Below are 16,382 nucleotides of genomic sequence, written 5' to 3' on the forward strand. Positions count from 1 at the left end.
ACACACACATCCTCAGTTGTTGTGCCTACGATAGATCAAACACTTTATATTCCTAGTTTTTGTTCCGTGCGCTATCTGACCGTTCGCTTAATATAGCATATTGTTGCGACTACCAGTTCTGCTATGACTGCGGAAAACAATGGAAGACATGTAACTGTCCTCACTGGGGCTCGACGAAGTGGTATGGCCACGTCTTCGCATCATATGAGATAGCCGTCAATGTTTGCAAGACGCCAAAAGATGGGTTCGCATTTCATTGTCCTGTATCATTGGAATTAGGGGTGGATAAATCTGTCCCTGAAGCACACTCTTAAACATTCTGTCAAACCAAACCCCCCACGGGTCCTTGGCACTGAAAGAGCAGTTTGCGGCATACTTCATATTGCCCACTGGTGCTCTTTCGAAGAGCCATGTACTTCAATTGCGGCACTGTATAAAAGAAAATCCGAGCCTCAGGAATGACTGCAGGATGATGACCGAAAAGTCCATATCGACGTGTCAGAAGAAGCCAAAGATTAGCTTGGCAACAATGGATACTTGAAGGTTCGCCAACTGACCAAACCCAAGGAAATCACTTTGAACTGAGCGATTGCTTGCTCACGGTAAACCCCTTTCACTCATCATCTAGTCGATGATGCGTAGCAATGTTTCTTTACCTCCACACGATGATGGCGCGAGCAGGGATGATGTTGACAACTCTTAACACCACGCCCCGCAGAAGCTTTATCCTACATACCCCTTCGCATGCCCTCACGTCCGAACATCAGAAGCGACAGGAATGTCAGTGAATTTACACATTGTAACAAAAAAAGGAAATCAGCAAAAACATACAACAGCGGGGATTCGCTGGTCGTCACCGACCCAACTACTAATCCGCCGGTTAGTGGCTTGACTATGGGAGAGCGGACGGGATCCCGTATTTTCCACTACCTTTGGTCGTATGTACTAATCTCTTTGTAGGTGCAAACTATATGTTCTTCATTGTGTCGACTCGTGGACCTTAAGGTATGGAACACTGGTGTAAGATCGCAGACACCTCGTATTAGACTACTGATGAGCTCCAATGCCGAATCAGCCTCAGCTTGGCCGTATACCCACCCGTCTTTCCTCTCCCTTGGATAACCTCTTGCGGGACAGTGTCGCTAACCTGCCTCTCCTACTCTAGCGGCGACTATCAAGTCGATCAAGTCATTCTCTGTGACCGCCGGGTCAAAGGGGGTCACCTTCCAATCTCTTAACGATGATATCGCTATTATGGAGTTCTACTTATAAGCTGCCAAACCCAACCTTCCAACAACCCAGAGGTTAACTACCTCCGTAGTCGCGTCAAGCTCCTCGAAGAGGATAACGACTACGTCAACAAAATGAACGACGAGCTGCGAGAGCAAAACGACCGCCTCATCACCGAAAATGAGGAGCTTAAAGAGAAGCTGCAGTGAGTTTAGCAACCATGTTTCATGCTTCTATCACTAATTCGGAGGGCTTTTTAGAGGATTACACAGTTCTATATATATATCTAATATGAAGATACGGAGTCATTCATTTTCACCCAACCGTCGTATCAACATCAACTACTCAGTCCGTTCAACCCGGAAGCGCGCCGGGAGTAAGCCTTACATTCAGCTCCGGGGCCCACAATAACACGGCCAGCGACGCATTCCTTGCTACGACAGTTGCAAGAAGTTGACTACCGCCTTGCCGATTATGCTGACAACTACGAAAGATTCCTGATGCAAATGCTTAGGTATTGGTTGGCGTTGTAAGCCAGATTGCGTTTTACATCACTGTGTTGGTTTGGTATGCAAATATGCATGCCCGAGAGGATCAGCAAAGCGAACGACATTCTCTTCGGAAAAGCAAGAGCACCTATGCTGGGGTTATTGATAACGCCCAGAGCTTGATAGAGTTCTACAACACGATGCCGAGAGGAAAACTGGGCGTCATTTTCACCGTGCCTCTCAACGGCTCGGGGCCCGGCATGACCACGACCGAAATCCCATGGAGTGCCCTCAAGGGGCAGGCAGATAAAATGTTCGACCTATCGATTAATACCTCGGTGCAGAGAAACTACACAAAGAGTAGTTGAGTCCTGTTCGATTTGGATCAAGTGTCTCTCTCACAGATACATGGAGCCAGAACTGAAGGAGAGATTCTTACGGTCAGAGCCTAATGGATGGAAAGGCCATTTGCAACAGAAGGCAAGATTCTAGAAGCTATCACTAAGGAGAATTACATTATTTGCGCATATTAGATCATCTATATCTATCTTGGTCAGATGATCAGTAAATATCCCTGGCTCCGCGTCCCATGGTATAGAATTTACAGTGAGAAGCTCCACGAGAAAGGCTGCTCCCAGTCAGCCCTGGCCCGGTTTCTGTTAGAGACTGAAGTGCGGTATATTTCGCAATTGCTTTATCGTTACCAATGCTGACTTATACATATAGATCTCAGGGAATAGGGTGTTCGGGGCATTAACAGGCCTCCGGTCTATATTCAGTTGCTGGCGATATCACCAACATGGCCGATTTGCGAAAGCTGTCATCTTAACACTCTGCTCCCGAGGTTGAAACCTTTGACGCAGTCAGAGACCGACCCTTTGCTGCCCGTATCCGCGAACGTCAAGACCCAAATTTCCAGTTCAAAGCTAAAAGCGCAAACATCGCGAACAAGGCGAGCCCAAGGCCATGGTATCCCAAACCGTCACTCCCCGACGACAAGCGTTCGTCAAGCACATATGGCTACGAATAATCCTTCTCAGTAAAAACAAGATAGGTACACAAAAACAGGGGTACAGCTTAGCGATTTGTGGCTGTGGATGAAAGTTTACTTCTTCCATTCTTGCACTGTACGAATCTTCAGACCCTGGCAAATTAAAGATATATCTCTTGCCGACAGCGCCCGCCATTGAAGTACCTCTTCTGCAACTCTTATAAACGATGACAGTTTCCTATTTATATTATGAGCGAATTGCCCTAGGTCAAGTCTTTACTCCTCACTTCTCTTTAAACAATCTAGCCCCTAAAGATGAGTTCAAGGCAAGTAGAAGAGACAGGCACAGAAGCGGCAAATTTCCCACTCGGCGAAGCAGACCCGAGGCAAACGCATTATGAAGCTCCTAATGCTACGAATCCTTCTGAGCGTATATCCATGCACTGTGCCGAATGCTACGGGAAAGATATGGTGCAGCGCCATCTCCAAGCGCGTTATCCTCCGACTCTTCATGATACATGTAGCTAACCTCATCTTAAGGAACGCATCGACACTTGACACCCTACTGTACGACTAGGTGCACGAGGTTCCGCAGCAAGAAGTAGAGAAGACCGGGACTACTGCAAGAAGAAGGGAATCGCTATCCCATCTACGTACCTTGATCCAGAGTGTGAGAAAGTTTGTGGGTTCGATAACAATGGTCGTGATGAGAATGATGTTGGGGTCAATGATGGTGATAAAGCACGGGGGTATCAAGGTTGGGATGGGGATGAGAATCCTCCCGCTCGCTCCTTCATAAAGACAAACTCGAGCTCTCCGCAGGGAGAAAGAAAAGGCACAAGCCCAGGGGGTCCTGGGAAATTAGTATAGCAATATAAGCCGTATTGAACTCAAGTAGTAACAACTCAGAGCTAACTAATTGTCATACTACATGTAACCAGAGACTTGCGAGCATATACCTACCGCCAGAGAACAGCACCTCTCTCGTCGTTTTGAGATCACCATGAAATCCGTCTAAGATTTCCAGACTCGCATCCAGAGCACCCACGTGCCCTCGCCCTCTCCCAATCCTACTCCCAATAACTTATCGTTATACCCAGGATTGTTCACCGGTCCCACGCCTCTGAATGGCTCAACAACGAAGTTTTCGTCCTCTCTCTTCCCTTTATGAATATGAACGCTAGTAGCTGTGTCTTTGATTAGGAGTTCTATCCCTCATCTTGCGAATGCACTCGCTGCAAGGATCGACAATAACTCCTCTACTCTGGATGAGAAAAGCATTGACGTACGAGGGCCTCACCTGGTTGAGCTGATCAGTCCCGACTCTGCCTCTGCGAAATCTAACGGCCTCGCCGTCTTGTCGCATAAGTCTGCGCTGAGCTTCGTTGTGCTCCTGGTCCTTAAGTCGCTCGTCCAGTCCCTGATCTGTTCCTCATCATGGAACCGGTTGTAGACACGAGATGTTTGCTCTCTTTGTGGTATTGGACGAAGTTAATAAGTATTTTCGATGTTTAGGGATGGCGTTGGAGTTTTGTCGAAGCCTGTCAATGATAAGGAGAACGAGTCTTGGGACAATCGCATCGGAAACTCTGCGCAAGGCTTGTTGAATGCTCAGCCGTCGCCGTAGACACAGTAATTCTACTAATCCGATGTCTATGTTGGAGAGAGACGTTGGACATCAATGACCTGGAGTGAAAGAAGCTTCTCGAGAATGGCCTCGTCGTCGCGTCCAGAGGATCCGTTTTGCAGCTTGTGCCCCTCAGTCTTAGTTGTATTTTGGCTTTAGGAAAATATTTCTTAGAATAACTTCGATACATTTGCGATCTGTGTGGGTTGGTGAGGAAAGCTGTAGATAATGTACAGAACATGATGTCAATTTGACCCCGGACCTTGAGAAGCAGGTGACGATATGATGGACTGTTAACTGAGTGACTGGTAGGGATGAGGCTTCCCAAGTCTTTTGTCCTTTTTAAAAAGGGAGCTCCTGCCCGTTCATGGAGGACCAAAGTCATGTCCATGCCATGTCGCGAGGTTTGATGAGTTTTTCCTTATGCCATTTGTAGGAGAAATCGGGCATGTTAGGTGCATTCTGTATGTACACAGTAAAATAGCATCGGCGTTGAGGAAGATCTTATCCGATAACCTTTGTAGAGGTTGAGTCACAGGGAAGGCGTAAGCTGGTCTTGGGTTCTCGCTCTTGGTCATTCCCAGACAGCCGCCATCGCAAGCTCAGAAGCAAATTCCACGTTGGGTAGAGATAAACAGGGACAACTGCATGCAATTCACACTCTGGTCTAAGAGATTTACTTCAGTGTCCTTACGTAAGGTGCCAACAGACTTTATCCGTTTTGTAACGCTTCCCGCCTGCCCTGTTGTACCACGCGAAAGAGACAATTGACAGGTGCTGTACTCCAAAACTTCCGATGATCCCGAAATCAATTTGTCATTTAAACGAAGAAGAACCAACCAACACCTCAAGCAAATAGTTTCGTCTCGCGAGCTTTCGCTACTTCACCCCTCAAAATGACAGTGGCAACACTCTCACCAACATCGATCGGCCCCTCGGCACCCTTCCAAAACCCGATGCAAAGCCTATCAAAAACAATCAGTTCAATCCGTCCAATCTTCCCCTCTCTTCCAGTGCATTTCTCGCCAATAGTTCACGTGCGGGACCGCAGGCTGAACAATATCAAGAAGAACAATACTAAGCCCCTGGCCGCAGCCTCGTCTGTGCACACTATCACAGCACACCCTTTGATATTGTTCTTTGTCGCCCCAAACACCTGGATTTACACTTCGTATCGCCATGTCGCCTCTTAAATTATTTCGAGCACTTCTTCAAGTGTTTCCTCCATGATTTCAACAAGATACTCAATTCCTCTATACTTCAAAAATGGAACAAGACGTTAAATCATCGTGGAAACAACTCTTTCTCTTCACAAGACGGTCACACTCCGGTGCTTTAATCGCTGCATTGCTTGCGGCTGGCTTCTCAGCAGGCTTCAAAACTGTTCTATCGGTCATTCTTGGAAAAGTATTCGATATTATCGCGGGCTTTGGGAATGGATCGCTCAGCGGGGGTGATGCCCTTTCACAGGTGGGAAGATGGGCACTTGTCCTTGTAGGACTGGGCGTTGGCAATTGGATCGCAAGTACAGCGTTCCTTGCCCTCTGGGTCATGTTTGGAGAGCTGCAGGCATGCAGTGTTCGGCAAGGCATCTTTGCAAGTCTCCTCTCCAAGGACATGGCCTGGTTCGACTCTCAATCCGAAGGCATATCAAGTCTTCTCATCAGAATACAGACGTATGTATCCCTCTTCTACACTTACATATGACTAACAATCGATAGACAAACTCGCGAACTGCAACTCGCATCATCTCAAGTTCTCGGTCTTCTCGTTGGCGATATCATCACCTCAATCGCTTCCCTCGGCATCGCCCTCTACTACTCCTGGAAACTCACCCTCGTTCTCCTCGCCACTCTTCCAATCTCAGCAATCGTACTCTCACTCGCTACAAAGCGGCTAGAACCCGCCATCCAAGCACAGAAGCGTGAACTGGCAGTCGCTTCCAAGTTCGCCGTTGCTTCAATCACAGCCATCGATCTCGTCAAGGTCTTCAACGGATACGATCAGGAGGTCTGGCAGTATTACCCAGCTGCTAAAGCTGCAGCGAAGCAGTACCTGATCCAAGCGCAATGCAACGCTCTGCAAATGGGCTACGTTGCTTTCTGGGTCGTGGCCATGTTCGTTGTCGGTTTTTGGTACGGCGTTGTGCTCGTCAACAACGACGGTCTTGCCGCTGGCAGTGTTTTGACGACTTTTTATGCAACACTTGCAGCATTTCAGGGCATTGAGGCCTTGATGCCGCAGTGGTTGGTCCTCGCAAAAGGTATGTCGGCCGGTAGCTTCCTCTCCAGCATCACGCGGAATGTGAGGAACGGCGAAATCGTCAAGCCAATGACGGGAGCGTTGCGGCCCCTGAGTTGCAGCGGTGATATCGAATTGAAATATGTAAGTTTTCGCTGTGTTAATAAAGACAAAGACTGACTTGAACAGGTGAGCTTCGCATATCCCTCGAACCCGGCCCAAAAAGTGCTTCGCGAATCTAGCTTCTTCTTCCCCTCGGGTGAGATGACCTTTATTGTGGGAAGAAGCGGCTCTGGGAAGAGTACATTGGGCGACCTCATTGTTGGCTTCTATGAGCCCTTGAGCGGAAATGTTTATGTCGACAATAAACCCCTACAGGTTCTTGACAGACAATGGGTCTGCGAAAATATTACCTTGATTCAACAGTCCAGTATCTTATTCAACGAAAGTTTCTTAGAAAACGTAGCATTTGGCCACCACGATCCCGGAAGAGCAACACGGTCCGAAGTATTGCGAGCCTGTGATGCAGCATTAATGCAGTCGACGATTTCGGGACTTCCCGAAGGTCTAGATACCAATGTCGGCGCTGATGGATACAACTTGAGCGGTGGGCAGAAACAGAGATTAGCACTTGCCAGAGCTCGACTTCGAGACCCTCCAGTGCTGATCCTTGATGAGATTACAAGTGGTCTTGACCAGGTCAGTCGCGTGCTCATCATGGATGCGATCCGAGCATGGCGACGGGGCAAGACTACCATTATCATCACACATGATGTCGCCCAAATCGACGCCGATGACTTCGTCTATGTGATGGACAATGCATCACTCGTTCAGGAGGGATTTAGAAAGGATCTAGATACGCAAGTTGGTGGCACCTTTGCCACTCTCGCATCAACCGTATCAGACGAACCAGACACGCCGATAGATATCACCATCGACTCTCCCAACCCGCCTCTTTCTCCCCTTTCTCCCATATTTCCCCCTCCAGGTAGGACATCGCGTCTCTCACAGATAGTCGTCGGAGGATTGGAGTCTTTCAGTCCAGCCCCAACAAACGCTTCTACACGATTGACTCTGGGCACAAACACAGCAGCCGCTTTTCGCATGCGGACAGCTCGGGCTTGGGAGAGGGAAACCCTCACTGTAGCTATACCCGAACCTGGACCTGTACGATCACAGTCCGCCACCGACAACCATCCAATGGCCAGTTTCTACGACGAGAAGCACGACAGTGCAGTGAGATCTCACAGCAGTCTGGATGGTATGGAAATATCATGCACACTGGTGTCATTCGACGAACCAGAATATCTCTTTGGGGGAGCCGAACGTCCCAAGAGCATTAGAAGGCTAAGGCAAACCAGGTATAACGACAAGCTTCAGCCAGATAAGGTGGATGATAAAGACAGCGAGACTAAGGACCTCCCTCCACCAATGCCTCTAGCTTCAATATTGAAGACAGTCTGGCCAGCTTTGGGACGCGGGCATCGGCTTCTTCTTATCTTCGGAATACTGACCTGCCTGGTTGGAGCAGGCTCTATTCCTGCATTTGCGTATTGCTTCGCGCAACTCCTGGGCGCGATGTGGTCACAAGGTGACAAGCTAGCAGAGGGCAAGAGATGGGCTATCTATCTCATTGTCATCGCGGTCATGGATGGTGTTTGCACTGGCGGTGGTCGATATCTTCTTGAAATGGTGGGGCAAGCCTGGATCAACACCATCCGAGTCGAAGCATTGAAACGAATCCTCCGACAACCAAGAGCATGGTTCGATCGATCACGCAACTCTCCTGGCCGTATCAACGAGTGTCTTGACCGAAACGCCGAAGAGATGCGCAACATTGTTGGCAGATTCTTGCCCATCATCATCACAGTCACCGTCATGATCATTGCTGCTGTTGCTTGGGCGCTCGTCATCTCCTGGAAACTCACGCTCGTCACTCTCGCGCCGCTGCCTGTCGTTATGGGCGCAGTCAAAGGCTATACCATTATTAGTGGGAAGTGGGAGGCGCGCTGCAACAAGGGGGCCGAAGATGCAAGTGCAACTTTGACTGAGATCTTTGTCAACATCCGAGTCGTTCGAGCTCTCACTCTAGAAAGATACATGGGTGCGAAGTATATGAAAGCAGTGAGGCACACCCTGGGCCTGGGGCAGAAGAGGGCAGGGCACACCAGTACATTGTATGGACTGTACCAATCAGTCAACTACCCCCTTACAGCACTTGTGTTCTACTATGGAACTGTGCTTCTGGCGTCGGAGAGGGCGATCACAGCAACAGCCGTGGTAGCAGTAGTGAATCTGCTTCTGTTCAGCATGGGCACGGCGACGAGTATTCTTAGTACGATACCACAAGTCACGATGGCCCAGTCGACCGCCGCGCAGATGTTGGGGTACGCCAATATGCCTTTGGTACCCAAAAGCGAGCCTCGTGGATACTACAAGCCCAAAACACCGCTCCCAGTTCGACTTGACAATCTCGGGTTCTCATATAAGTTAAGCTCGGAGAGACCAGTCCTGCGAGGAGTGTCATTTGAGGTGGATGCTGGAGATTTTCTAGCGATTGTTGGTCGGTCAGGCTGCGGCAAGTCGACGGTGATCTCACTGATGTTGGGTCTCTGTGCTCCTACCAAAGCCAAGATCCTCAGCACAAGGCCACCATTAAGTTTTAATGGGTATTCCCATGCGCACGTCGATATGGAGCATCTCCGTTCGATGATGGCTTATGTGCCACAAACGCCGTTCCTTTTCCCAGCTACCATTGCAGAGAACATCGTGTACGGCTTAGGTGAAGTATCGCCCCTCCGTCAATTTCCTAGCATTCTAGCTGCTGCGAGAGCAGCCGGTATCCACGAGTTCATCACAACTCTTCCAGATGGATACAACACTCGAGTCGGCGATGGAGGTCAAGCCCTTTCAGGTGGCCAGGCGCAACGTCTCAGCATCGCGCGCGCACTTGTACGCAAGCCTCGACTTCTTGTGCTGGACGAGCCTACCAGTGCTTTAGATGCAGAGAGCGCGGAGATGATTCGACATACAATGCAAAAGATTGCGAAGAAGTCAAGGCGAGATATGGCGATTGTGGTTGTGACGCATAGCAAGGAGATGATGGCAATCGCGGATCGGACTGTTGTCCTGGAGAACGGTGTCAAGGTTGAGGAGGGAACGTATCATGATTTGCTGCAAGCCAGAGGTCCTTTTGCACAAGTGGTTGGAGATTTGATATGGGAGGGCAGCAAGGAATTTAATTGATGTTCACGGGCATTTGGATATTGTATATATATATAATTCTTCTTAATTTTGATGTTGAGGCAGTGGAGTTGAGATCAGATTCACCCCCACGATTTAAAGTTACTGTGGGCCCATTAAAGTCAGCCTCGAATGTTGATTGATCGCCGCTTGATTAATAAGCCGCTAAACCCAACAAGGGTCACGGGGATAGAAGTACGGCCCTAAAACGTCCCGAAGATTCCAACGTCGTCCCCATTTCATCTCATCGCCACCTTGAAACACGAAATACTCTTCATTCACGTATCAGCCCATTCACCATATTCGTTATTTACAGTCAATTTACTCGCGTCGCAAGCTAGTTTCGACCTACCAGACAGTCTCTCTCAAAGCCGCAGGGCTGACGTTGTTTCACTCACCTCTTCTCTGTCTCTCACTCATCCTCATATTCATCCACTTATACAATGACTGCGCAATCACCCCCCAAGCGCAGAAGTCGCTTATCCTCAACCGCCCAAGATAACGACGATGCAGCACTCAAGGTACATCCCTCCCCCTCTTCCTATTGAACCCCCACTTACACCCCCAGGCCCGTCGCGAACGTAACCGTGAAGCCCAAAACATCTTCCGCCGCCGCCGCCAAGCCGCCGAGGCAGCACAGGCCCAGCGCGTGCGTCGTCTGGAGCAGGTAGTCGAGGAGATGAGCTCCGTCTTCATGTCCTTCGTTGACGAGATGCTCACCACCGAAGCTGTGGTCAGAGCCCAGCCGAGTCTTGTTGGTAGTTTGAGGAGAAGTATGGAGAGGATTCTTGAGCTGGCGCATGAGGTTGTTGGACCAGAGGAGGATCTTGTGCTGATGCCGAGGGAGGGGGAAGATAGGAGGGGTGGAGGATCTGGATCGCCGGAGAGTGAGCAGAGTGAAACGACGGAGGATTCTTCGGGTTCGATGGCTGTTGCTGTGAGGAAGACTCAAGTTCAGACATTGACACCGCCTATGTCAACGGCTATGTCTTCGGTTTCTACGCCTACTCCACCATCTTTATCAACTTCGGCACCGGCTTCACTATCAACACCGCCATACTTCAACTCTCAACAACCACCAATGGCCAAATCCTTCAACTTACCAACATTCTCACTATCCCCTCAGATCTTCGGCAACGGCTGGCTCGGCACAACCCCTGCATCACCGGGCGATCTCGCCGTGCCCTCATCCACACAACACTCAACATTCTCATTCCGCCTCGCCTGCGACATACTAACAATAGCATGCCACCTCCTCGTAAACTCACCACCGCCTTACGCCATGTCAGCCTGTGAATCGCGCCTCTTCTGCAACACCCTCAAGGGCCGCGCAAAAGACGAGATGCTCACACGACTACGCTGGCTCATCGGTCCGGGTCGACATGAGATGTATCGCGTTATCGATTTACCGTACGGACGATATGGACAGTATGTTTATTCTCGCGCAGAGCTTAACCCTTCTACGGTAGAGGATATAGAATGGCCATGGCCTACACGACCGGCTGGAACGCGCATCGACCATTTCACGCGGTTCTTCAGCATCGTTGGAGTTGAGAAGCAACTCCTCGCACTTGGTGCTAGGATTGTGGATGCTGAAACTATGGAACTCAATCTGAATAACTCGCCGATGCCGAATGTTGGACACACTGTACCGAAACAACCCGAGAGCTGGAGCTTTGTCAATTGTTTCTCGTTTCCCACTGAACCAAAATCTGGTCCTGTTACAGTGCGGGTTAGTATACCAGCTCTTATAAAGTCACTCGCTACGAGATCTCTTTGTTTGATGCGGGGACCGGGAATACCGAGGTCCGAGATTGGGAGTGCGATTGAGGAAGCCATCATCAAAACAGGATGAGCACACGATAAAAGTTTATGATTTGACGAGTTTGGAAACGCATCATAGGATTGGATATCGCAAAATTTGGGATGGAAGCGTTGTTATTATGGCCTAGTAAAGCGACCTGTATATTGGTATCTTGAATCCCTTTATCTGTCATAACGTCGTAATCTGTCATTTACAAGAAAACAGGTCTTTCCTTCACACCTGTCTACTATATACCCTCCTCTTAAATATCATTTGTATGAACGCACAAACGTGCTCATTATCGTCTCTTAGATCTTAGTAGTCCCTCCCAGGAAACATGATGCCTCCATGAACTCTTCTGCTCCTGCTGTCGTCGCTGAGCCGGTCGTGCCGGATCTCGAGGATTTGCTCGTCTCGGTTGTCGAGGCCGTCGTGTGTTTATGGCGACGAATTTCATAAATTCGGCGTCTTGACTTGGTGGCAGCGTACTGTTTTTACCACTACTGGTCCTTAGAATTGGGTCGTCCTTTAGTGTCTTTGGGTGAATCTCCAAAATGGCGCCTTTGTGCTCTCTTCCCAGCTTGGCCGCCTCTACGAGGCCGTGCAAGTCGATATCTCGCTTCTTCTTTTCCTTCTCTTTCATCATTCGTGTTTGGTCTGATCGCTCCATTGCTTCACGCTGTTCTTGTGTCATGGGTGTCTCGTCCTCATCGGGCTCGTGGGTCAAGTGCATCATGTGAAGGATATTCTCAACAGGACCCATCTCTTGCTCTGGCTGTTGGGCTTCCTTATCATCGGCCTTCTTACGCTTGAAGCAGCTGAAGGCCTTTGATAGGAGCGCGCGAGTCGGTCGCCAAATTGTGAGCCAACAGTCCGAGATCAAGTTGAAAAGGCTCTGGACCAGGCTATCAGGTATCTGTCGAATCAAAGCTCCCAGTGGAATTGACATGACACCAAAGAGCAAGCTCCATCCCCATTGGGCACCTGTAAGAGGGGTTGTGTCAAATGCCTCACCTCCCTTAAAGACGATGATGAACTGGCCGGCGATAGTGATAAGCTGAACACCGATGAACCAAGGGTTGCGCAGGAATCCTTGATACCAAATATCCAGCTTGTTATCCACCCGGCGACAGTTGTGCTGATTAAAGAACTGCATCCAGACGTAAATGTTGAGCACCAATGTCTGGAGCTTCTCAATCTCGAATTCAGTGTCGGGGTTGAAGAGATCCCATCCAGCGTAGTGAACAACAAAGACGACTATCAACTGATAGATGGCTTGGCAAATTATCATCTTCCACATGGTGATGGAAATTATGGAGGCGTTGCGAGGTTCGGGCTTTCGCTTGAGGAAGTCGGGCGATGGGTGGTCAGTAGCATAACCAAGAGAAGCAAAGATATCCATGATCAAGTTAATCCAAAGCAATTGAACGACGGTGAAGACAGCGTCGCCGACAAGTTCAGAAACAACAGTAATGATACCTGCAGTGATATTGATGGTGAATTGGAACTATCATCTGGTTAGCAAAGAACTTGGCCATATTGATCGATAACCTTACCTGGCAAAACTTCTTGACGGAGTCATTCACAGTTCGACCCCAAGCCAAAGCCTTGACAATGGAAGCAAAGTTGTCGTCGAGAAGGATGATAGATGCAGCCTCTTTGGCTACCTCAGTACCCTGAATGCCCATAGCAAAACCGACATCCGCCGCCTTCAGTGCCAGACCGTCATTCGTACCATCACCGGTCACCGCTACCGTCTCATTCATTCGCTTCAGGTGGGTTACGAGAAGTAACTTATCCTCTGGGCTTGAACGAGCCAAGACTTGGAGTCTTGGAATAACAGCATCTAGCTGCTCAGGTGTCAAGTCTCTGAATGTTGGGCCATCCATGGCAATGCCACCAGCTGTGTAGATACCACATTCTGTTGCAATGGCCTTGGCGGTCAAGAAGTTGTCACCTGTAACCATGCGAACGAACACTCCAGCAGCCTGACATTGGCGGACTGATTCCACGACCTCGGGGCGCAATGGGTCACGAATGCCGAAGGCGCCGATGAGGATCATTCCAGAGGCCAGCCATTCTAGATTAATGTTATCAGGGTCGTCGTCTGGACCCTCAAAGATATCCTGCGCGCTAAAGTCTCGGTAGGCAATAGCGACAGGTCGGAGCATCCTGTTGGCATAATCTTCAATTGTGTTACGATAGCTTGCACGGTCATTCTCCGAGAGTCGTGCAATTGGTACTCTGAAAGTTGGGTCCAAAACAACAAAAGCACAATATTCAAACACAACTTCCGCTGCTCCTTTGACGAGAAGTCGGTAGCGATCCTCATTAATCTTGACCAGGACTGCCATCCATTTTCGGGATGAGTCGAACGGTAGGATCGCAACAATGGGACAGTTGGCCCTCTCCTCGGCCAAATTGTTCATACCGAGATGCTGACGACTGAAGTGAAGCAAAGCAGTCTCAGTGCTTGAGCCCATAAAAGTCGTGGCACCCGAGTCACCATTCTCAAAGGCCGTGGAGTTGAGAGCGATACTATCCTTGATCAACCTCCGACATTCTGGAGAGAGTGACTTTGCCATGTCAATTGAACTGTCGTACTTGATAGTCGAGGCACGCGACATGGACGAATCGGGATCCGGAACAACCAGGTCGGTATCGTCAAAGTAAGACTCCAAGCCAACACGTCCGGCCACGACAGTCATCTTGTTCTGTGTCAGGGTACCTGTTTTGTCGGAGCAAACTGTCGTTGCATTCCCCATAATCTCACACGATCGAATCAATCGCACCAAATTGTTATCTCGGAGCATACGCTTCGTAGCAAAGGCCAGTGCAACGGTCACATTAAGCGCCAAGCCTTCTGGAACAGTGATGACGACGACCGTGACGGCCAGAATCAGAATATGTAAAAAGTCTTCTGCCTTCTGAGAAGGCCCACCAGTAACGGTGTGAAGAGTGACCATGAAACGGATGAAGAGGACAAGGAAAAAGATGGAACCAGCAATGGCACCGATGACAATAAGTTGCTTGCCAAGACGGCCAAGCTTCGCCTGGAGTGGTGTTTCCTTGACGTCGTCTCTCAACGACATGAGGATACGGCCATAGGTCGAGTTGACGCCAACAGCAGTGACGAGATAGTAACCAACACCGCGCGCGACAGTAGTCCCACTGAGAATGAAGGGGTCAATTCGAGATGTCGCCGAATGGTTTGGCCTTGGTACGGTCTTGTGCACAAGGTCAGCCTCTCCAGAGATGGAAGACTCGTTCATCTGCAGACTCGAAGCCTGCACAAGGACACCATCCACGGCAACAACATCTCCAGCCTCAAGGTGTAAAAGATCACCAACGACAACATCTTGAACGGGGATGCGCTGGAGTTTACCCGAGCGCATCACCGTTACGTCCCTTTGTTGCTTTCGTTCATTGACCTTCTTAAACTTGTAATTCTTCTGCCAATCGGTCGCTGCGCTTGCAATGATAATGACGAGGATCGCAACGACAATCGTGACACCATCTACCCACTCGACACGCGATGCGCCTATCGACTTGTCGACAGACTGGTAGATACCAATAGCGAGTGAGATGGAGGCAGAAATGGTTAACAAAATGATAAGCTTATCATTGAATGCTATCCATAATAGTCTGAAGAAAGATTTTTGTGCTATTTGCGGAAGACGATTATCCCCAAATACTCGTTTTCGATCGACAAAGTGGTTGTCGCGATGTTCGAACAGCCCATTATGTAAGAGCGGCGGCGATGGTGGAGGTGACGCAGCAGAGAGAACTGGTGGTCGTTCAAGGCTGCCAGAGGCTACAGCTTCATCCAGAGTGACAGTACCCTCCAATGTTGTTTCGTCGGCGCTTAGTCCAGCTGAAATATCGGTACGAAGGCCAGCGGCTAAACCCAACAAGCCTCCAAACGCGCGCAGAGCGGAGATATTCTTGGCGGTCAGGAGTCGATGTAGTTGAGATGGGGTAAAAGCAAAGTTGTTTCCCTGAACATGTTCGTCATCGTGCAAATCGAAGGGCGGGTCGACGTCGTGAGGTTGAGGTTGGGAATTCATCGTGTTATCAGTCTTCGGCTGGTCGTGACTACAGTGGGCGTGCAAAAGTTCCGACACATTCCGGATCCACCCCAACTACCTCGATCTCATACTGCCATTTCGGATTGCAATTGCATGGGCAATAATTCTTCAATTTAGATAATATATATATCAATCTGTAGAGACTTAAAAGGAGATTCCAGAAATATAGTTTAATACTTGGTATAATAGCCATTTGCGTTGTAACAGGCGTTCAACCGGTCGGGCATCGATTTTATCACGTTTTTGACCACTTCATCTTCGACCTCCGACCAAAGCTCCTCTGCAGCTTCAATCAGCCGGGCCAAAGCTGCTGCAGACTTTGGATAAGCAGCAATTTCAGGATATCTATCGCATATCCTCTTCTTCAGGACTTTCCATAGATTTTCAATGGGGTTGAGATCAGGGCTGTATGGCGGCCAGTCAGCAAGAAAGACTCCTGTTCTTCTTGCCCAGGGCAGCAGCCAATTCTGAACTTTCCGGCATTTATATGTACGGGCGTTGTCGTGCTGAAAAGTCTCTCCTTCCTCGACCAGTCCGGGAAGATAAGACTGTAAACAGGATAGAATAATCCTTCCTGTTACGCCTCCCCTCTCAGACTCAGGATCGCCGGCAAGAGGGACGATCCTAGACGGCTTATCATAGTGAATTGCACCAAAGAACATCTGAGAAT

General features: G+C 49.2%; 5 protein-coding genes across 5 annotated transcripts; 4 read left to right on the top strand and 1 right to left on the bottom strand.

Annotated features, from left to right (window-relative positions):
- Nucleotides 1-1,243: 1,243 nt before the first annotated feature.
- BKA55DRAFT_260263 (uncharacterized protein) lies at nt 1,244-1,724 on the top strand. The gene is made up of 2 exons (XM_046185415.1): nt 1,244-1,435; nt 1,491-1,724. The coding sequence occupies exons 1-2, from the start codon at nt 1,365-1,367 to the stop codon at nt 1,639-1,641; spliced, it is 222 nt and encodes a 73-aa protein (XP_046041454.1). The 5' UTR covers nt 1,244-1,364; the 3' UTR covers nt 1,642-1,724.
- Nucleotides 1,725-3,024: 1,300 nt separating this feature from the next.
- Nucleotides 3,025-3,579, top strand: BKA55DRAFT_546764 (uncharacterized protein; the record flags this gene model as incomplete). The annotated part of the gene is made up of 2 exons (XM_046190954.1): nt 3,025-3,229; nt 3,287-3,579. 2 exons carry the CDS (start codon nt 3,025-3,027, stop codon nt 3,577-3,579), a joined length of 498 nt encoding a protein of 165 aa, XP_046041455.1.
- Nucleotides 3,580-4,730: 1,151 nt separating this feature from the next.
- Nucleotides 4,731-9,823, top strand: BKA55DRAFT_599981 (P-loop containing nucleoside triphosphate hydrolase protein; the record flags this gene model as incomplete). The annotated part of the gene is made up of 5 exons (XM_046196463.1): nt 4,731-4,740; nt 5,613-6,012; nt 6,058-6,721; nt 6,767-8,964; nt 8,995-9,823. 5 exons carry the CDS (start codon nt 4,731-4,733, stop codon nt 9,821-9,823), a joined length of 4,101 nt encoding a protein of 1,366 aa, XP_046041456.1.
- A 440-nt stretch (nt 9,824-10,263) lies between these two features.
- BKA55DRAFT_698061 (uncharacterized protein) lies at nt 10,264-11,675 on the top strand (the record flags this gene model as incomplete). The annotated part of the gene is made up of 2 exons (XM_046200481.1): nt 10,264-10,341; nt 10,389-11,675. 2 exons carry the CDS (start codon nt 10,264-10,266, stop codon nt 11,673-11,675), a joined length of 1,365 nt encoding a protein of 454 aa, XP_046041457.1.
- A 247-nt stretch (nt 11,676-11,922) lies between these two features.
- On the bottom strand, nt 11,923-15,691 carry BKA55DRAFT_546767 (uncharacterized protein; the record flags this gene model as incomplete). Its single annotated transcript, XM_046190955.1, has 2 exons — nt 11,923-13,131; nt 13,181-15,691. The coding sequence occupies 2 exons, from the start codon at nt 15,689-15,691 to the stop codon at nt 11,923-11,925; spliced, it is 3,720 nt and encodes a 1,239-aa protein (XP_046041458.1).
- Nucleotides 15,692-16,382: the final 691 nt, after the last annotated feature.

Source organism: Fusarium redolens (genome assembly GCF_020744475.1).
Source record: "Fusarium redolens strain MPI-CAGE-AT-0023 chromosome Unknown BKA55scaffold_32, whole genome shotgun sequence".
In the NCBI taxonomy this organism is placed as follows: Eukaryota; Fungi; Ascomycota; class Sordariomycetes; order Hypocreales; family Nectriaceae; genus Fusarium; species Fusarium redolens.